The sequence below is a fragment of the Podarcis tiliguerta genome (genome assembly GCF_965153285.1).
Source record: "Podarcis tiliguerta genome assembly, chromosome: 4".
NCBI classification, from domain to species: Eukaryota; Metazoa; Chordata; class Lepidosauria; order Squamata; family Lacertidae; genus Podarcis; species Podarcis tiliguerta.
Genome location: NC_139537.1, coordinates 27,407,961 through 27,431,069, shown reverse-complemented (window position 1 = coordinate 27,431,069; position 23,109 = coordinate 27,407,961). Strand labels below are relative to the sequence as shown.

General features: G+C 39.2%; 1 protein-coding gene across 7 annotated transcripts in view; it reads right to left on the bottom strand.

The window, feature by feature from the left end:
• NBEA (neurobeachin) overlaps positions 1 to 23,109 on the bottom strand; it is a 349,991-nt gene that overhangs the window by 246,842 nt on the left and 80,040 nt on the right. For 3 of the 7 annotated variants that reach the window (XM_083436996.1, XM_083436997.1, XM_083436998.1), the window contains exons 1-6: positions 20,546 to 20,746; positions 18,627 to 18,757; positions 17,789 to 17,896; positions 16,237 to 16,405; positions 13,343 to 13,438; positions 2,023 to 2,461 (exon numbers count right to left, since the gene is read on the bottom strand). In XM_083436996.1, the coding sequence (XP_083293122.1) occupies positions 2,023 to 2,461; positions 13,343 to 13,438; positions 16,237 to 16,405; positions 17,789 to 17,896; positions 18,627 to 18,757; positions 20,546 to 20,693 (1,091 nt within the window). In that variant the 5' untranslated portion in view covers positions 20,694 to 20,746. Of the gene's footprint in view, positions 1 to 2,022; positions 2,462 to 13,342; positions 13,439 to 16,236; positions 16,406 to 17,788; positions 17,897 to 18,626; positions 18,758 to 20,545; positions 20,747 to 23,109 lie in introns of those variants that run through there. The other 4 variants (XM_083437001.1, XM_083437002.1, XM_083437003.1 and 1 more) reach the window with 3 other exon arrangements.

Below are 23,109 nucleotides of genomic sequence, written 5' to 3'. Positions count from 1 at the left end.
AGCTCGTAATGTAATTACAGCTACCTTAAGACAGATGAGGCAGAAGGCAACAATATATTGAAACTGATTGAAAAATGCAGTTGTCCAGAAGCACTTGTGGGGAAGAGGTCTCTGAAAAGCTGCTCAAAGCTTCAGAGTTTGAAGTGAAATTTTTGATGTTGTCACTCTCAATCTATTGAATGGCTGACGGACAATCAAACCCGTCTGGCTAGCTGGCAGCTCATTTTGCTGGCAGGTGGCAAACAATTAGACACACCAATTTGTGCCTCCTGATGACATTAAAGCATGAAACTAAGTTGTATGCAGGGCCTAGTGATTTGTGTGAAAGCATTTCAAAAATAATACTCTTTGCCGTGGCAACTCATTTCAGACTGCCACCTTCCATTATGGCTTTGAGTAGTGAAGACGACAGACTTGAGTTACGTGCAGTGCAAGGGCGCTTCTGTTCAATCCGTCATCAGCGCCCCCCGAGACCTCAATCCCTCCTTTCATCAATATCACCTCATCATTTACATTCGATAGTACTTGAACTGCTGAATACATTAACTACAGAGAAGACCTATTCCGTAAGATACGCTGAAACATGTTTCTCTGCTTCTACATTTCCAATTCTGTGTACTTTAAAATGAATTATAATGTTCATAATGTTTCATAGGACAGCACTGTTAAGATTCTACCACTTCTGTTTCTTCAACATATTCCTTTCGTCATAACTTCTGTATGATTATGAGCACTTAATTTCTGTGTGATTTTGGACATTTAAACATTATTATTTTTTACACTTTATTATTAAACTAAGCAACTGGAGGGAAAAACACCTGGCATTTAGATACTTTAATGCTCTAAAAAATAAATAAATCCCTGCGGTGATTTGAAAATTTGCAAGAACCACTGAAATCCTGCATAGATAGAGGTTTAGAATACTAATAATGAGATTGTTAAGACTCTCTAGTGATATCAAAGGGGCTTGAATAAGCCCATGGCCAGTAGCTGCATGCATAGTTTTGGAAAAATAAGTTTAGCATATTTCTTGTTAAACCAACACAGATGGTCATGTCAAACTCCCTTTTTTAGCATTGTAGGAACCTCATTTCCTCTATCACACACGTGGAGATTGAAAGCTTCCACTCTCAGTTTTGAGGAAACTGCAGTTTACCATTATGACCAAATTAGGGACACTCTAGTTTATTCTGTTTCTAGTTAACTGAGTCAAACAAGTTTATGAAACCATGTGCTCAGTCCTGGTTTGTTGAACAGGGGGTGGTGGAACACATTAGAGGTTACCCACTATGGTTTAGCATGATGTGTGAACTGGGCAATACCATACACAGTAGGAACTACAGCAATGAACTTTAAAAAGAAAACACATGATTTGCAAATACAGATCAACATGCATAATGAATTCTCTCCAAGTGCATTACGACTATTTTAACAAGTGTTTCCTGTATACTTCCTTAAGTTTATAAATGATAATAATAGTACTCATTTTATTATTTGTACCCCACCCAAATGACTGTGTTTCCCCAGCCACTCTGGGAGATGCATGTTTTAATTACACCTTCTCCCCTTCTCGTTACAAAAAACAGTTAACAACAGACGCATGTAAAGTGGTAAGGGTCCAGTGAATAAGGTTCTGATTGAAAGACTGTTTGATGCAAATGGTCTCAAAGTCAACTACGAAAAAATTAAGCGGCTGACACTGTGAAGACTTGGTATTTTTTGGCTCTTTTCTTTCACTTTTGTATTTCAGGATGAAAAGCTTTGTTTTATGTTGAGGAAAGTTATGGCTTTATAAAGTAGATATGTTCATTGACTACTAATTAGACTTAGCTGTTAAAAGACACAATTCAATCCAGATACCTTTCCCATAAACAATAGGACTGTTTATAGTAAGGCAGTGCACATAGATGTAAACCAGCTGTATTTTCACTGCACAGTCTTTATCAGCATATTACAGACAATATATACGTTCAAGTGCCAATATGAATATACCATAGTAAGTGAATCAATCATGCCATATACCTGTCAAAGGAGTGATACTGCATTGGGAGAATAGGCTGAGCTTCTCTCTTTAGCGCAGGATCAGGGTACGGAATAGGATCAGGCCCACATTCTGCAATTTCAACAGGGGCTGCCACCAGACTTTTTAATATTTCCTTGACATTGATGCCCTTGCTTTGGCTGATACTTGATATTGAGGATGCAGGTTTCAGAATTTCACTGGGGCTTTCTGTTAAACTTTCCTGAGATTTCTTCACCTCAGAAGACAAAGTAGACAACAGTTCACTCATAGCATCAGGACCTGTGCTTGTTTCTAAGTCTGTCCCGTTCAAGATACTGGGCATTTGCTCCTCTCCAATTCCAGAATCAGTATGAGGAATGGAGCTTTCCAGCTGAATATCTTCAACTGGTGTCGGAGTTTCTTTTTCTTTTATATTATCTGGAAATACAGCAGGAGTCTCTGCAAAACAAAATTATTTTTAAAAAACTAAGCTTGAAAATTAGCATTCCTGTATCAATAATCTTTTATCAATAGAGGACAAAACTCTAGGTGTGCTGGTAGAGGCACACCGTGAAGAACCTGAACTCTAGAGCCAGCCTAAGACATTTTGGTACCTCAGGTAAAAGACAGGATGGTGTGCCGCATTCCTACATAGAGAAGCTGACTGGAACGAGAGTTAAATCTTCGTTTTACACTAGAAACAGGTTACTGTCCTCCACCACACTTGAGAGCAGCAAAGTAGTTATGGGGTTTTAAGACAGGCCACCTACCTGGCACACACAGTTCTGACCTCTAAATAAATGAAACAAATTCAGAGTCCAGGTAGCTACAACCTGCGTACTTGCTTCCTCTTTCAAAGAGAAGTCACTGAACAATTTCCCAATTCAAATGATCTATAGCATTCCAGAAACAGGAATTCCAGATCTTAGGGATAATATTATTTTCTACTGTTATATTTTCATTTTTTGAGCATATGGTAAAAGATAAACTATTTTTTTACATAATTATGTGAAAAATATAGATTATGTCCTGATTCAAGAATACCAAACATTCCAAATGGCTTCCTACCATCCTACCCACAGCTGCACAAGAAAATCAAAGTTAGGAGGACGCTCCATAACTGAGGACAGCCTAAATTATGAACCAAATAGTTTGCTAAGTAGATTATATGTAAACTAAGAGCTAAATATCACAAATGTAAATATTACTTATTTGATTTCAGTCACATTTAGTTTTAAGAATGCTTAAAATCAAACATAATCAAAGTGCCCTATTTCCTGAAACTGACAAACATATTCAGTAGCTAACATTTCAGCTTAATTCACTGCATTTCTATCCTCCCTTCCTCCAAAGAGCTCAGTGTGGCATACATGGTGTTTCTCCTCATCCTCACAACAACTCTGTGAGGCTAAGATATTTTACCTGGATCAAAGTCAACCAGTAACGTTTGTGGCTGAATGAGTAGTTGAACCCAGGTTTTTCTACTCTTCAGTGCAACACTTACACGCCATTATTGTAATATGTAAACAACTTCAATGTACATTTTTTATAAATAATAACTATTACCATAATTTACTTTCTAAACTGCTGACCATTTTATTTATGACAATTTTGTGAAAGGCTCTCTCTAGACATATTTATTAACAGGAGCAGCATTTATATAGTACTTTCCCTGTGAGTTTAAAGAGCTGCACATATGTTATTTTAGTAATCCTTGCAACAGGCCTGTTGTTGTTTAGTCGTGTCCGGGTAGGCCAATATTATCATCTTCATGCTGTAGACAGGAGACTGAGCTCAAGAGAAAAGCAGCTTGCTGATGGCCAACTGGAAGGTGCATTGCTGAAGTGAAATTTACATTAAGGGTTTCACATCACACTCTTTAACCACTGTACTACATCTCATTTGATCCTACTAAGAACAATTGTTTTATGTCAACAATTTTTCAAAATATCAGAAATCCCCAGTCAAGCTTAGGAAAAAGTTATGGAAAGTTGCTCTATCATAACACTACATTTATAGGCAAAGGCCTATAAATAAATATTTACATTAAAAAGTCTGAAGAAGAAAGGGAGAGGGAGAGAGAACTCAAATTAAGCAAATTGGAGCAAACCAAGTGCAACCAATTAAACCACTAACCTTCATAACTCCAATAGAGTACTCTCAAAATGATTTTAAGGGGAGATCTCTGGCAACAGAGTATAGGCAAGTAATTGCATGGGATATTTCACCTGTGTGCTTTTCAAGCAGCCTAAAACAGCTGTGGAGAGGAAGAAAGGGACTTGCTACTACGTTTTGACCCTTTTAAATTCACTCATCCCCCATTCCCCTGGCCAATTCTGATGATCTTCAGAAGTCAAAGGATATGGAACATAGCAACTCCATCTTCCCAAGCCTTTATCCCATTGTAGTGAAACAATGGTGTCTGCTGCCACAGAGACTGGAACCTCTGCATGAGTGCTAACAGGCAACACCTGAGCAGACTGAACAATCACATAACGGAAGAGGTACTCATGCCACACACAGGCACTCCTCTCACCTTCCTCAGGATGCCAGAGCAACCATATTTTTTATTTCAGAAATAACCTTTTCCCCCCTTTCTGTTAAGATTTCATCATTAAACACCAATTTTCTCTATTTCATAAAACCATGTGCCTCTGATCTTTGAGTTTTATCACTTTTTACACCTACTTAGGTAGAAGGAAAACTAAAGAGGGGCGGCAGCAAAAATGATAACCAATTACATGTGTTTAGGTTATAATTTATAAACCTGCTGTCAAAGCTTTCAACGATCCTCATCAGTTTACTGTAGCATTAAGACATAGCAGCAGACAAAGGAAGGAGAAATGCTAAACCTGGTAATTTTAACCTTGTCTGGAAGAAAACAGTTGGGTGCCAGATGCCTCTTTCCTACCATTTTTCACTGTAATTGCAGAGTTCATTTATTACACCAAAGCAAAAAAATAATGACGTTAGTTATGTAAATTGGTTTCTGAGATGACCTCATCCTTTTGGGGAAGGGCTGTGGCTCAGTGCTAGAGCATCTGCTTTGCATGCAGAGGACACAAGTTTCAATACCTGGCATCTGCAGGTAGGCTTGGGGATGTCTGCCTGAAACCCTGGAGACACCCTGCCAGTCAGTGTGGGCATTATTGAGATTGATGGACTAAGATTCTGATTCAGTAAGAGATAGCTTCTTATGTGCTTTTCTTAGCATGCCTTGATTTGCTGAGATTTTTGAAGCATGCTTATCTATTTTTGCCTACACGAATAAATTCAAAAGAGTTGATACGAAGCTATCATTTCAATGATTTATCCAACACATGCGGTAGGTATTTTATCCCAAGCTGGAAGCTAACCTTCTCTCTTTATGAAAGAAAATAAAAACAGGCTCCAATCCTTTGTCTGGCTCAGCAGTAGACTTGGATGAGGTAGAGTTATCATCTGGAAAGCCATTTCCTCTAGTCCCAGACCGCACAGGCCAAAGAATGTGGCCTTATTGGACCCTATGGACCAGAGCACATCAGGCACTCCTGTCTTCCACTGCCTCTCGCAGTTTGGTCAAACTCATGCTGGTAGCTTCGAGAACACTGTCCAACCATCTCATCCTCTGTCGTTCCCTTCTCCTTGTGCCCTCCATCTTTCCCAACATCAGGGTCTTTTCCAGGGAGTCTTCTCTTCTCATGAGGTGTCCAAAGTACTGGAGCCTCAGCTTCACAATCTGTCCTTCCAGTGAGCACTCAGGGCTGATTTCCTTAAGAATGGAGAGGTTAGATCTTCTTGCAGTCCATGGGACTCTCAAGAGTCTCCTCCAACACCATAATTCAAAAGCATCAATTCTTCAGCGATCAGCCTTCTTTATGGTCCAGCTCTCACTTCCGTACATCACTACTGGGAAAACCATAGCTTTAACTATACGGACCTTTGTTGGCAAGGTGATGTCTCTGCTTTTTAAGATGCTGTCTAGGTTTGTCATTGCTTTCCTCCCAAGAAGCAGGGGTCTTTTAATTTCGTGACTGCTGTCACTATCTGCGGGTGATAATGAAGCCCAGAAAGTAAAATCTCTCACTGCCTCCATTTCCTCCCCTTCTATTTACCAGGAGGTGATGGGACCAGTGGCCATGATCTTCATTTTTTTGATGTTGAGCTTCAGACCATATTTTGCGCTCTCCTCTTTCACCCTCATTAAAAGGTTCCTTAATTCCTCCTCACTTTCTGCCATCAAGGTTGTGTCATCTGCATATCTGAGGTTGTTGATATTTCTTCCAGCAATCTTAATTCCGGCTTGGGATTCATCCAGCCCAGCCTTTTGTCTGATGAATTCTGCATATAAGTTAAATAAGCAGGGAGACAATATACAGCCTTGTCGTACTCCCAATTTTGAACTAATCAGTTGTTCCATATCCACTTCTAACTGTAGCTTCTTGTCCCACATAGACATTTCTCAGGAGACAGATGAGGTGATCAGTCACTCCCATTTCTTTAAGAACTTGCCATAGTTTGCTGTGGTCGACACAGTCAAATGCTTTTGCATAGTCAATGAAGCAGAAGTAGATGTCTTTCTGGAACTCTCTAGCTTTCTCCATACTCCAGCGCATGTTTGCAATTTGGTCTCTGGTTCCTCTGCCCCTTCGAAATCCAGCTTGCACTTCTGGGAGTTCTCGGTCCACATACTGCTTAAGCCTGCCTTGTAGAATTTTAAGCATAACCTTGCTAGCGTGTGAAATGAGTGCAATTGTGCGGTAGTTGGAGCATTCTTTGGCACTGCCCTTCTTTGGGATTGGGATGTAGACTGATCTTCTCCAATCCTCTGGCCACTGCTGAGTTTTCCAAATTTGCTGGCATATTGAGTGTAGCACCTTAACAGCATCATCTTTTGAAATTTTAAATAGTTCAGCTGGAATATCATCACTTTCACTGGCCTTGTTATTAGCAGTGCTTTCTAAGGCCCATTTGACTTCACTCTCCAGGATGTCTGGCTCAAGGTCAGCAACCACACTACCTGGGGTGTACGAGGCATCCATATCTTTCTGGTATAATTCCTCTGTGTATTCTTGCCACCTCTTCTTGATGTCTTCTGCTTCTGTTAGGTCCTTACCACTTTTGTCCTTTATTATGGTAATCTTTGTACGAAATGTTCCTTTCATATCTCCAATTTTCTTGAACAGATATTTGGTTTTTCCCATTCTGTTGTTTTCCTCTATTTCTTTGCATTGCTCATTTAAGAAGGCCTTCTTGTCTCACCTTGCTATTTTTTGGAAATCTGCATTCAATTTCCTGTATCTTTCACTATCTCCCTCACATTTTGCTTGCCTTCTCTCCCCCGCTATTTGTAAGGCCTCATTGGACAGCCACTTTGCTTTCTTGCATTTCCTTTTCATTGGGATGGTTTTCATTGCTGCCTCCTGTATAATGTTATGCGCCTCCATCCATCATTGCTATAGGAGCCAGCAATTAAAGAATAGGGCAATGGCCCCTCAAAAGACAGCTCTTCTCAAGTCCTAGCTGTCATCCACCCGGCCACTCTAGTTGGGATCTGGCAGCATTGAGCACTGGATTCAACTGGATTATTGGACTATTGACTATTGGGTAGGACTGCAACACAAGACCTGACTAACCTACAGCCTTGCCTTGTTCCTGCTCTCCAGGACGTGACCCCTGTCATATCAACAAGTGCTCCAGCATCAATCTGGCCTCCCCAGAAAATCTATGCCAGCAGAAGACAGGATCATATCCCAGCTTGAATGCTTGCAACTTGAATTAAGATAAGCACAGCCCTACTCCCAGACTGCTTCAAACAGGGCCATGTTCACCTTGATCCTATGAGCTGCCTCCCATTTTCTCTATCCCAAGGACCAGAAATTATCTTAATCACTGGCAGGAGGTGGTAAGCATCCTCTAGGTCCCAACAAGAGTGTCTTTTCCTGCTGGAATTACTGTTAAGGAGAGGATCCTGGAAGGGTTTTTCTCAAGCCTACTGAATAAAAAGTCCATCCAAGAGTTATATCCCTGGTGGAAATGATATTTGTAGCATGATTCTAGTAGAGCTAGTTCAGTCTGGTAGGAAAATATGCGGTTGTAGGACACAATAGTGCCTTCCTCCTTCCTCTGCCCCTAAGCAAGTATTTAGGCCTTGGGCAGGAAAAGGCAGAAGCAACAGTGAACGTTCCTTTGTGAGCTCACTCCAAAATTGCTCTGAGAAATCAAATCAAATAAATAAAGTTTAAGGCTTTCCAAGCCTCAACTGGAAGTCATGCAAGGCATCACTGCTTGGGGGGGTGAGTAGTAATACATGCATCCCTATTCCTTACCACGCAAAAATAGTAAAGTAAGTTGCAATAGCAATAGCATAGCAATTGCAAACTTTTATAGTTTAGTCACTTAAAATACATTTTCAATTAAAGCTTTCCTTAGAATCTTCTGTAAAATTTATACGTCTTATTAAGGAGTTATGAGCATTGACCAAAAGATGGGAGTGCAAGATTACAAGGATGAGTTTATTTCAATCATCACACACAAAAACAAGTTCTAAGTGAAATTAACGTCAAATTCACCAGAACATTCACAATGACAATACAACAATAGAAGAATGATAATGGCAAACATTTAATGACGGTTTTGATAGTACATTACTATTAGTTTTATGACTAGAACAGGGAATTAGCCTGACTCACACTTCTGCTGTTAAGGTCATACCATCACAGAAGGACCACCATTGGCACTCCAGCAGGCCAATCCTAAACGTATTTTTTTTCTAGAAGAAAGTTCCAGTGTGTCCAGTTGGACTAACTTTCAGGTAAATAAAATTAAAATTGTAGTAGCAGGTGCAGCATTGGCTATTCAGCTAGGTTAAAATGAAATTAAATAGCACAGAGACTCATTCTGGAACCAGTGCAAATTCCTAATTTAGCAACAATAAACCTTATTGACTGATTGCTTAGCTTTTACCCATGCAAGAATAATGGTTAATCCAGTGGTAGCCAATGACTGATAATTAGGAAATCCAGACCCAAAGCATTTTCTGCCAGTGAAACTAACAACTCTTGTAAGGGTCAATCAAAAGAGATTTTAACAAGTGCTGTCCTTCATATTCCTACCAAATACTGCAGCAGAAGTAGCAGAAGTTGGCAGGCTACCATGTGGAAAGCCACTAAGAAGTCCATGAAGATCAATGGGGTCAAATCTTCTAAATTAATTCCTAGGCATACAATGTCCAGCAAGGCTGCTAAAGTAATTTCTGTCCCCAAAGCAGCAAAGAAGTCAGATTGGCACTGCTGAAAAATGATGAGTCATCCAAGAATAGCTGCACTTATACAGTAACCACATCATAAAATCACAGCATGGGAGATAAAACAATGCCAATATGTGCAGCTGGATATGTAGCAAATCTGCTGCAAATCAATGGAATGGTATAAATTATTTTGCTGCTGTTTATGTACTTTTTAATGCTTGAGATTTATCCTTAATTTTGCAATATATTTGGTGGTTTGACATGTTTTATTCTTGGGTTTTTCTCACTACCTGGGATATTTATTGATACAAATGCTTCTAAAAGGGATCTAACTGCTGTCTCCATTAAGGGTAATGGAAAGCTGCCCTCATTTAAGAAAGAACAATTCCCAAAAGCAGCAAGACCAGCCTTTACTGACTTTGATTATCCATGATCAGCCATCTAATCTAAGATTCTACACACTACTTAATTCATTATCCAATGTAGCTGCTTACACTTAGTAGTAATCCATTAGGTCAGATGTCCTCAAACTGTTCTACATGGGCCGCTAGCTGTCTGTATGCTTTATTCATAAGCACATGGATAGAATGTGGAACTGTCAAGATTATCTCAACTCGGCCCTCAGTCTAGGGCCTGTGATTTTGATAATATGGCACTGGTTTTGTTGAGGATGCAGGCACATGTTATTGTATTTTTCTTCATATCTAATCCAAAAGTGAACCAAGTATTTGTTCTACAACAGAGAGCAAAGCAAAGCAAAAACTTAAGTGGTCTACCAAGTCCCACCATTTTTAATAATGCAGGCACCCAACTTTGTGAAACACTGCATTAGCTAATTTAGATCCAAAACTTGATTGTTTCATACGGATGAAGTACTGCAATGCTGGTCTCCAAATAATCTCTTACTAAACTTGGAATATTGTAAATAGATGGTATCAATTTTGAAACATTCCATCTTCTTGTTTTTGTATCCTAGGAAGGTAGGTGAATCCATCAGATTGTTATTTGACCTCTGGTCCCAGGGCAAATCTGGACCTCCATTTCGCCCACAGACCTGTTTCAGGCAAGTCACACTCACTTGGCCTACATTTCACATTACATTTGGGCAGTGCTTTGCTGACTAATAGTGATTGCAAAGTCCTTTGTGCAGTGTTTCTGAAACACTCAACAACCAGGCGATTGTGATAAGCTTGGGAAGTGCTGTACAGAGCTTTTTGCAAGTCCTATTTTTTTTTTCTTCAATAATTATTGAAGCGTATTCAGGAACAGAGAAAGAATCTCCAGTGCCGTGGCTGTTTAACTAAATATAGTTCATTTCCAACAACTGCTATGTTCAGTGCTTACAGCCCCAAATATTTGAAAGACCAGCAGACATTCTATTGGATAGCCTCTTGGAACAGTTATTTTTCACTATCTTTTTTTCCTAACTGCACACATGAAATTTTCTGCACACACACTGCTATGGAAAAAGGAAAATACTTTCTATCTAGGTCTCTAAATCATATACAAAATGGTGATTTGCAAATGTTTTAATTGTGATCCCACCAGATTAGGGTACTTCACATACCCCACTTGTAGACTTTTTGCTGGAAAACCTTATTTGTCAATATCCAAAAGTGATGATAGAAAAGGGAAACAAATTTATTAAAATAAGGACCTGCTTTACAGCAGATCAAACTACTGGTCTGCCAACATCTTCGTATTCTGTCCATCAACCACTCTCTAATGTCTCTGACTTATGTCTTTCCCAGCTACCTGAGCCCCTTTTATCTGAAAGGATAAAGGGATTAAGGGATTGAAGCTATGTCCTTCTGCATGTAAAATATTTGATTCAGCACTGAACTACATCATTTCTCAGGCACTGCAATTTCACATAGCTATCAGGGTAGCATGCTCGCAATCTAGAGTGCCTCACGTATCTATGGCAATATTTGCTTGTTGGGATCTAATTGAAACACTATCATCCTAATAATTGTAGACTATCCATAAGCTTGTCTACCAAAATGAATTAATGACCTGAAATGTAACCTACTGGCCAATTCTTTTTAAAATAAAAACACAAGGTTCTGGAAGTTCCTGAAATGGTATCCAATTTTTAAAAAGTGAACAGTACTTCCTGTGACTGGACTTGGTCTACTTGCAGGACCTCCAGAACCTTCTAGATAGAATGATGAACCTTGAAGACAGGAACACTTTCCCTTGAACAATATTATCTCTGATTTTAAGTGAGACTGGGTCTTTAGTTGGTTGAAGGATATCTTAAACAGACTGATCACAGCTACTAGCAGTCTAGATAGTCGGCAATAACTAATTGTGTTGAAGCATTCCTATGCTAAACACCTTTGTCAGTAAAACTTCTGTCTAGAAGACTCTATCACACAAAAGTTCTTACCCAAACACCTCTCCCTTTCCTTTCGCCCTTGCTACTAGATCTGTATTGCAGACTGTTTTCCCTCTAATGAATGAGTATTTCTATCTCTTGCATAGGTGCAGAGAGCTGCTACTGCTTCCTAGCTTGTGGGTCAACTTCATCTCATCTTAGTCTTTGACCTTTTCTGTGATCATGTCAGATACAGAGTCAATATAAGCCTTTGCAGGAGTAATAATTTGTCATCTCTTTCTCGCTGTTTATTTTTTGAGTTTAGCTTCTTGAAAGGTTTAAACTGGGGCTTTTCAGTTGACTGCAGAGAGTTTCTTAAATTAAAAAAGCAAACCATCTTTGCTGTGAGTCTTGGAGTACCTGCTCTTTTCTCTTGTCATGGTCAGATCACTTCCTGATGAGATTTAGGCTTTCAGCACCTTTCCCCCCTCTGCAGTGGCAGGGAACCTATTAAAATGCTCCACCCTCAGAGGCTAATGGATCCAGTGAGTTTCCAGACAGCTCTGGGGGACTTTCCGGCTGATAGAACTGGTTCTCCTGTCAAAGCCCTGGCCAAACTCTGGAATATCAGAATGGCTCAGGCTGTTGAAACAATTGCCCCTGGGTGCCCTCTCCCACTTCCTGGAGTCCGTTTGGCTCCCTGGTATATTGCAGAGCTTAGGAGTTTGGACTTGATATCCCGCTTTATCACTACCCTAAGGAGTCTCAAAGCGGCTAACAATCTCCTTTCCCTTCCTCCCCTCACAACAAACACTCTGTGAGGTGAGTGGGGCTGAGAGACTTCAGAGAAGTGTGACTGGCCCAAGGTCACCCAGCAGCTGCATGTGAAGGAGCGGGGAATCGAACCCGGTTCACCAGATTATGAGTCCACTGCTCTTAACCACTTCACCACACTGGCTCTCTTAAGGTTTGTTTTTGTTTTAGCATTATTTTGTGTTCTCATTTTTTGTTGTGAACCACCCTGTGATCTTTGGATGAAGAATGATATACACATTTAATAATAATAGTCATCATCATCATCTAAAATGCACTAAGCATTGTACGTGTTCAAAGGGGAGAACTGTGCTGTTACACAGGTGCACCATGCTGCCTGGTCAGGTGGTGGAAGCTAAATATACTGTGATATACAGAAGAAGAAAGCTGTGAATAATGTCCTTTCCTGCTGTAAGAGAGCAAGATGGTTGTGTGCACGTTTGTGTGTGTGTGAGTGACTGCTCCCCCTGGTGATATCAGAAGTTTAGCTCTTACTGCTATCTCCGGTCGCATAGTCCTCCTCATTGGGATTAAAACAACTGGATGCTATAATCCAAAATAAAAATGTCTATATTAAAGACTGAAATAAATGCACAGCTAAACAATATTAAAACATATTACTTCAAGAATATGGTGTTAGATATCTTCCTTATCTTTTTTAGTATTATTTTTCAAAGGTTTAAAACATATTGCTAAATAAGAAGAAAAGGAATTTAATGAAAATACCTTGTGCCTTGTATATATCATTGTGCAGAATTATACTTTTATCATCTACAGCAACTCTCTCCATTAACAAGGTACCTCAAAATCTAGACATAGCTGGGCAGAGGATTTTCATTGTATCCTTGCAGGAAATTTTATCTCTGTGTAACCCAAAGTGTATTCTTATTTATCAAACAGCTATGTTATAGTTAGATTTTGAATTACATGAAATGAAACAAGTACACCCAAACAAGTTAGGAGGTTGTGTTAATATTACCTTTGTAAAATGAGTGGGTAAAGCTCTGCTCAGGAATTAACTTGGCAAGGAATCCATGGTTCAAACTTGGGTGTGGGATAGATGGTATGACCACAACTGTGGAGAAAATCATGGAGTCAATTGTGAGCCAGCTGCTTATCGCCTGTGGCTTGGTCCACTGTGGATCCATGACACAAGTCCTATCTCACTGAAACATGCAAACATGGCACTAACAACGTGTTTCTCAGAGAGAAATCAAGAGATAGGAAAAGAACATACCTTTAAATAACGCATCATAAAAACAACATTTATAGAAAAGACAGGTATACATAGACAAGACAGGCATGGCCGGAATAGTGAAACCAGCAGTTTCCTACTCCAGCATCACGGCATAATACACAAATGGGGAAACACACAAAATATAAACACAAAATCAGCATGGCTACATTATTTAGTTGATTAATTGGTCAGATCAATCAATTAAAATATCATAATAAATTAAAGTGTTTGGATTTTTCAAAATACAAGTTTCAAATACAAATACTGTAGGTGGCACGGCACCATTTTAGGCATTCTTTCTTCTTCCTCACACGAAGGAATATATTTTCTAGAATGGTGTCTCCTACAACATGTGTGTGTCATCTATCACAAGTGAACCATGCCCCCCCCAATCTTTTATTAAGAAATAAATTTGTGTAGTTTTAATCAAATAAATTTACTCGAACTATTAGAATATATCTAGTAACAGGGAAGAACCCTAAAAATTAGGGTGTACACTTAGGAACATATTTATAGCAAAATGCTTTAATGCAGGAATATGTTAGAGTGCCCAGTAAACTAACCTATAACAGTTAATAACATGGGTTTGCTTTGAATAAAGGTAACAGCATCAAATTTGGTTTTATATGAATATTTTACTAATTTTACTGTAAGGTGCAAGGTCTTCATGATGTAAACAGTATCAAAGATTAGTAAGCCAAAAAATACACCTGAAAATAAATATATAGGAACAGGTTTATATGTGTGTGTGCATGTGTGCATGTGTGTAATACTGAGTTCTAAACAACTTTCATTTGGAAGAAGAAAGCATATGGATACATATGGCACAACCATGAACCAATGCAGTGGAACTTAAAAAACATGGGGTGGGATTCAATGTAGTGCTAAGGAGATCACTCCATCAGCACAAGCATTTCTGCTTGCCCTATGGAACAATTTCCCTGTGTGTCCTGCTGGGAGTTCTCCCAACACTGCAAAGCAAATCTGGGGGAGGCACAGAGGGCATGCGGGGAGTAGGGAAGGGAAGAAGGTTCTGCTGAACTAGTGGAAGGTCTTGCTCTGGGTTCTGCTTATGGAACTGAGTAACTGAATATGGTCCGTGGTTCTTAGATTAATATGGTATGCGATGCAGAAACAATCTCAATGACAGCTTCTTCAACTGATAAATGAAAACTCCTGACAGCTTCTTCAACCAATAAAAATCTAGCTGAAGCATTAGTTTAACTTGGCAAAATGATAACCATGTTAACTACTAATTTTGTCTGTGCAAAATAAATGTGTTGAAATGAGGAACTGCAAATACCTAAGGAGCTAAACAGGAATAAAAGCTAACTATTAGATAGAAGATTTCATAGGCTTGTCTACGCAATCATAAAAAGCAGGATTTCCCGGAGTGGCCGAAGCAATAAATAACTTTTAAGAAGCATTTTAGACCACAGAGAAACTAAGTATGCACCTGTATTGACCTTACTTTAAAAAGATTAATTAAAAAAAACCGTTTTATGACATATAGAAGCTGCTTTCAGTATGCTGAATATTTTACAAGACTTGCACTCTGAAGAGGATTCTCTTTTGAAGTTATGCAAAACTGAAAAAATGAATGCATAAAAGTAAACAAATAAAAGTTAAAGTTAACCTTATATGTAGTTAATAGATGATAGATGATAGATAGATAGATGGTAGAAACTGTAGATAGCTATGTAGATATAGATACATACACACTGTTTCTCCTCCAAAAAAATGAAAGTCACTCCTAGGATAGTTTGACCCAATCTCATCTTATAGGGCACAGACTACCACAGAAAGACAGAAGACCATGAAGATACTTCACTTCTTTAAAAGTTTTTTTGAGCTGGTACTGAATTAAAACTAAGGACTTTGCTATGCAATATTGGACACCACTGCCATCAAATGTTGGTCTTCCTTTCAAAATCCATTCAACATAAATGCACTGATGCACTCCAATTTTCCATCACTGGTAAAAAGGGATGGGTAAGTCTCACATTAATCGTCAGTGCATGTAAAATGCCTTATATCAGGTGGGATTATCTGTCCACCCAGTCCAGTATTGTCTAGCCGAACAGGCAGAAACTCTCCTGGTTTTAGGCAGGGGTACTTCCCATAGCCTGCTACACTATCCTTTTTTTCTTTTTTTGAGTGGTGAGCCAGGAATTGATCTTCTGCACTGCTGAGCTATGGTTCCTTTCATGCAAAAATACCCAGCCACTAATGTGGCACAAAGTGAGGAGGGAACTGAGAAAAATCACATCACTTGTGAGCTTAATTAAAACCGCATGACAAGTTAAATATAAATTAAATTAACATTTAAAAAAAATATTTGTCTCTAGCTCCATTGCAGAGGAGCAATTGATTAAATGTATACTACAGAGAGGTACCATATTGGAAGATAACAGAACTTTTGACAGCCTGTCTCCTATAGTCCAAGACAATGGCCAACCAATGCTAGGAATGACAAACCAGGCCAAGAAAGCAGAAATATTCCCAAAACAACTTAAAGAAAACAAGACCAATCAGAAACTGAATAAGGTTAATAGGTATCATTTGAACTTTTTTTTCTATAGTCAAGTATCCATTGTCTAAAAAATTATGCAACATAAACAGAAAAACAGTGGTACCTGTACTTGTTGGTGAATTTATTTCCTGCCTGATATTTCTACCTGCCTGGATTCCAGACCTTGCAGTTTCTCGTTGAGGTTCGAGTATGTCCCGATACTTGGAGACCATCAACACAGAAATGAAGTAAACAACAGCCAAAGCTAAAAACTGAGCCTGCTTGCTATCGTCCTGTAGAAAAATACAATTAAAATACATGATAAAAATACTCAACATGTCCTGCCACAATTAACCAGTGTTTCTAGACTGAAAACTGTACTGCCAAAGAACCAGAGGCACTAGCTTGCAAGGGAAATTGGGGGTCTGATGCGATGTCAGGAAGTTGGGAGGAGCCAGGGCAGAACCGAATTCAGTGGCAATGTGACTTCAGTAGCCGGCGGCTCTTACTTCTCCTGCCACTGCCATGAGGCTGCTTCGACTCTCCTTCCCCTCCATGGCAGGAGGAGGAGGAGGAGTCCATTGAAGCAGTGCTGCGCTTGGTTCCACACTCGCTCTACTCCACCCCGATTTTGGGGACATGGGGGGGTGACCCTGTCAAAAAAATAGGGGGGCAAAAGTGCTCAGCCCCCTTCAGCTGTTGCCCCTACAAAGAACTATAATTGCCTAAGGACGATTTCACATTTTCATCTCACTGGGAATTTGTGACTGGATATACAGATATATAAAGATATATACCAACAGGCATTCATAATAAAGAAATAAACACATCTCAGCAGGAAGCGTGTATACATAAATGTGGTTTCTACAGTAGTTTCTCATGGAGGTTTTGTTTTAGGCCTGATTAAAAATGACCCCAATTCACAAGCTGTGAATTTGGAAGAGCTGTTTTGGAAACCAGGAGTGGGCAATTCACTGGCTTATCAAGTTACCAGTGAAGGTTTAGGCAAGTGGCAGCTGAGCCCATCTTGGAAGCTGCTTGCCACCCTTTTTTTCCTTCAACAATATCCCCTCAGAACAACACTACGTCATGGTGGCCAGCAAGAGGAGCTCCACCAGTGCTTGTAGCAGCAAATTAAAGAGAGAGTGGAACTGCTTCAAAGCAGTGAGCCCCTGCCTGCAAAAAAAAAACCTTTCCCAACTATTTTCCTCTGAACCTTTCCCCATCCTCAATATGTAATTTTAAGCCCAAAATTTTCAAGGTACAACCTTTAGCTCAGCTAAAGTTTTAAACTTTAAATCAGCTCCATGATACAGTTTAACAATTCAAGGGAATACCTTTTACTGAATAAAATACTGTTTTAAGATAAAATTGTCTCTTACAATTCTAAAAATAACCTGTCCATGCAAGGTTCCTGATCTTGCTAAATCTGATCAAATCACCAAGGATGTTGAATTTCAAAAAGTGGATGAAGTCATCTTTACTTAGGGGATTAGATAACAGCTCCCAGTATAAAAATAATTTATGAAAGAAAGATGTTCCACATATACATGCATAATTACTATTTTAAGAAAAAAGGATGCATAGCGTAGATTTACAAATACCTTTGTTTCTCTCCCACGGACATTACACAGGCAAGAAATCCTTTAAGAAAAGCTGCCAATGATAGTACTCACCACATCACGAAATACAACTGCTCGCAGACGATTAATATCTACATCTTGAAGAAGTCTGTCGGGATCTTTAATAGGTGATAGGTTACCAGGAACATTTTCCAGTGGAGTCTAAACACACAATAGTTATATAGTTTCAGAAAGGTTCAAGCTCAAAATACTCAGCTGTTCCTACGTGTTTGTGTGTGTGTGTGTGTGTGTGTGTGTGTGTTTGTATGTATCATCTTGTTTCATAGATAAAATATGGTATTGTAAGCTTTATGAAGTTCTCTAATACACAGAAAGGGACCTTTAATGTCAAAAAACCTTTAAAGTGTCTCACTTACATTCCAGGTACACTTCTCAAAGCTCCACTATTTAAATGATTCACCCGCTTTGTATAAGGTTACTCAAATGAAATCTGCTCAAACAAACACAAATTTCTCACCAATACAAGTAGAGACTACAAAGAACGGTGGCATCCACCTGAGGATTTTAACTTAAAAAGAAAACTTCATATATGATCTTTAACTTTCTCTGCCACTTTATCATCTCCACTAATACTCTGCTTACAGACTCCAAGAAAAAAAACTAGGCCCATATAATAGTTCAGAACAGCCATGGTAATAAGGCTAAGCAGAACTTTCCCCTGGGAAAATCAGAAGACTGTTCTTGTCTCCTGACCAGGAAGAAGTGCTTTTCTGTTGTAAAGACTGCCCCCTCTGGATTTATAGAAGAGAGTAACTTCTGTTTTACCAAAGTGACAAATCATCATAACCAATTTAAAATATTATATGACACATTGTAATTATTTCCAGTTCATTCATTTTCTGCAATGGTATCTATTATTTTAATAGTTTACCTTAGCGGTAGTAGTTGCACTTATACCCTGAAGAGTCTCCTGAGTTTTACTGCTGATTAGTGAAGATTTATTTACCCTTTCTCTCTGTCTCTGTCGACATTCCAAACAGTTTCGCACAGCAACACAGCAAACTAAAAAGGTTTAAGAAATAGCATTAGAATATCAATCTTAATGAAATTCTTAAAGCAACAATGAAAAAAATATTGTATCCTGGTGCCTGAGATCTGCCATAATGTGTTACCCTATCATGACATAGGTAAAGGTAAAGGTACCCCTGCCCGTACAGGCCAGTCTTGACAGACTCTAGGGTTGTGCGCTCATCTCACTCTAGAGGCCGGGAGCCAGCGCTGTCCGCAGACACTTCCGGGTCATGTGGCCAGCGTGACGAAGCTGCTCTGGCTCAGAGCAGCACACGGAAACACCATTTACCTTCCCGCTATAAAGCGGTACCCATTTATCTACTTGAACTTAAGGGTGTTTTCGAACTGCTAGGTGGGCAGGAGCTGGGACCGAACGACGGGAGCTCACCCTGCCGCGGGGATTCAAACCGCCGACCATGTGATCGGCAAGTCCTAGGCGCTGAGGTTTTACCCACAGCGCCACCCGCGTCCCATCATGACATAAATGCTGGATTTTGCAACAGCATCTATATGCACTAATGCTAAAACTGAGGCAGAGTTAAATATACTCATCTCTTAATCATGTGTATTTAATTTTATTCAGATAAGATACTACTGTTGAACACTAAATGAGCAGCAACAATATACACAGCATAGTAGAGAACACATTTAAATGAACCCTCCTTATGCTTTTGCAATTTGCAACTGATGGAGATGGGAAAGTGGTTCAGGACTAGTATCTGAATTGATTGAGGAGGGTCAGATGAAAGAGGAGCAGCATACAAAGTGAAGCTAGGGTAGTCCTGATAAGGCGATCCTGAAGAAGGAGGATGCCTGGCAGATAGAGAACTATGCCATTTGAGGCATAAGGAATGGATGGCAAAAAAGAGAGAGATAAAATGATAGAAGACCATCAAGTGATTAGCTATAGATGAGAGGACACGGTTTAGAAGGTCTGAAGTTGCCGCAATTATTAGTGAAAATGAGAGAAGTTACAGGGCTTGAAATCATCTCTGCTTTGGAGAGGCCCACAGCTAGAGTACACAATGTTGCCTAGGGTTACCGATGACCTAACAATATTAGGCAGTTTCATATAAGCATGCATGAAGCTGACAGAAGAGATAGTCAGAAGAGGATTGTAATTTTAATCTTGATTGCGTACATGGGAAGGAGTCCAAATAAAACATTGTGAGGAGAATGGTGAGCTAAATATAGTCATCAACAGAGGAATAGAATGAGGAATCCATTAGCATGCCAGTATGCTTGTCATGCACCATAACCAAGGCTCCTTCAAACTAACAAGTTCCGCTTTTTATGTCTCACAGCATGTAACACATTACAGTATCTTCCTTTTGCAGCAATCATGTTAGCTTTTTTAGTATATGTGAAAAATGTACAACTTTTAAGAATACTATGTATAATAACATAAAGCGCTCTTGCTATAGTTTGAACAGTTCTGCTACGTAGAGAAATACTTGTTATCTTAACCTGGGCTGGATGCAATTGTCTTCAAACACAACAAAATACAGAAATTTTTAAAAGGCAGAAGCTACAAACAGTTCTACAGAGCAAATGAACATATGTTCAAAAAAATTGCTAATTGGCGTAATAAAAATTAATGGTGGTATTGAAGAGAATAAGCAGATATTCTCAACTGCACAGACTTCTAGATTTTTGGAACCCAAAGAATCAAAAGCAGGTCAGCTTTGGTTTTTTCCTTTTTTTCTTTTTTACTGCAGCCTCATTTCGTTGATCTGTAAGTAATTATTTAATGCACTGAGCTGTTCCATGCAAACTTACCAAGCCTTAGGCACTGTCGCATTAAGCCTCCAGAAGACATGTTTTTTTCAGCTTCAATTTCACTAAAATTTAGTGAGCTGGCAAATACTAGTACATCAACCATAGCCATCAGGCGGCTGAGGAAAGTCACTGCTGTCTCTGCTGACATACCCTGAGTTACTTCAATGTTCTCCAATTCAGTCTTTAAAAGAAAATCATTATATTAGACTCCTAAATCTATCACACATTTGAATGCATGAAATATACCAAAACAATCTCCGATTAAACTGAACACAAACAGTATAGAAATGGGCATGAGAAGAGATGGATTCACACTTGCATGCCATATTAGGTAATACAAAGTTCCTATACTGGTAAGTAAACTAATGCTACTCATATGAGCCAAAGCACTTTGAGTGTGTGAGACAATGCAGAAAGAGTTCTCAATTTTGTCTATCTGTAAATTGTCCATATTAAGAAACAGAAGCACAGGACAAGGAGGACTCATAGAGCTGTTTTATCTTCCTGCATCATTGGGGAACTAAGAGAAGATACATAGCCCACGCAAACCTTGTTCTATCTTTGAGGTACACTTAGGAAAGCATTCTTTGAAAAGTGGACACATAGCATAATTTAATTTATTCTTGGAGTACGAGGAGATTGCCAAGACACTGTCATGAAGTGAGTAAAGTCACAACTGATTATACAGTCTAATATTTTGTTTGTTTGTTTATTAGATTTATATCCTTTCCTTCCAAATGAACCCACAGCAGCAAACAAGTGATAAAAAAAATAAAAACTATTCCAATACATATTGGAATTTTAGACAAGGGTGATTATTATTTTTGACCAAGTGGGATTTACTGCAGGGTGTACTATTTGTTAGCCTTACAAAATTAAATATATATTGTTGTTGGCATCCGTCTGTCTAGAGAGACAATGGAGTGCACCTCTGGGGGTGAAATCAACCCCCCTTCCTGCGCACACACATAAAGTATATCTATCGCATGCACGCGCACGCACGCACACTTATTTCATGCAATGACTTGTCAGATTGTTCCTATGAGCGCGTGTATACGCAAAAGTTACAATTAAATTATTTAGCAATCCAAGGGCAATCTTGCGACTAAATCCTGTTTACAAGACCGTAACTGGAAAATCCATCCTTTTCCATGTCCACAAAGTCACAGGATCACTTCCAAAAGTGGTATGAGTGCCAACTGTTACGTTGCAACTATCCCAGAAAAACATTATTAATAGTGCCACTCTACACCCAAAACAGTTATTTTGAAGATTATACCCAGTCATATGTGGAGGACTATAGAACACCAAGGCTATTATAAACAAGTCCAAAGAAATATGCTCTAATTTATATTTAAACCCATTGTGTTCCACAATTATAAATTACAGTTAGTTTTTAAGAATGTAAACTCAATAGGAAGGTCCATTTTCACAGAGAAACTTACAAATATGTTGGAAAATGATTTTGCTCTCATTAAAAGTTAGCAGAAAGAAGCCAACGATTTTAGGAAGTGCTCCCATTATTTTCTGGTTGAGTAATTATTTCACCAAACAGATTTCACATGCAAACTAGAATTATTTTTCTCTTTAAAATTTAGGAATGTGAAATCCCTTCAAACACCTGCCTAACTGTACCTTTTTCATTCCTTTTCACAGCTCTTGTTTCACCCCTCCCCTAAACTGCATGAGTGCATCCCAGCCAATCAGGGGTCGCAAAGAGAACATGACAATGTTGTGGCACAACACAAACCATCCTAATTAACGATGTGGCACCACTACTGAGCGAAAAATAAAGCAAATGCTTTATATTTAGTGTAAATTGGTGGAGAAACACTTCAGTTCTTGCAATGACTGCATTGTCTTACAACAAGGCCACACAGTTTTCTATTGTAATGAAGGGACAGTAAAATACAGAGAATCCGAAATGCGCATCTGGATGCAGATATTGCTCACCTACATTACAAAACTTCCAACAGGATGCACTTTTGTTAGTGCACCAGTGGGGCAACAAAATGTTGTAATGGTGAGCCTGTTCAGGTTTGTAGCCACTTCCTCTTGAGATTTCCACTTCTCCACCCCTATCAATCAGTCAACATTTAATGTTCACTGGGCATTCTCAGCTCTGAATAGATTGTTTTAGGCTTCCCCCTCCACTTATGGGTTTCTTCTAATTTTTGGTAGTCCTGCAAGGCTTAGGATTTGTGGTATCCTTCTGCACCACCTGTGAGATGAGACCTCAGGCCACTGCTTTACAGTGGCTCTGATCGCTCTTGGAGGGACAAGTTCAGAAAGTGATGCTGGATTCAACCCCATAGTCACTGACATGCGGGGTCCCTCAGATCTCCATCTTGTCCCTCGTGATATTTAACATATAAACTTGATCCAGGTGCCAGATCAAGCACCCACCCAAAGTTTCTATTCTTCGTCTGCTTGCTCCACAGCCTCCGTTGCTTTTAACAAGCTTATTTTTATTGCAGTGGAACCTCAGTTTTTGAACGTAATCCATTCCGGAAGATCCTTCAACTTCCAAAATGTTCGAAAACCGAAAATCAAAGGGCTGTCAG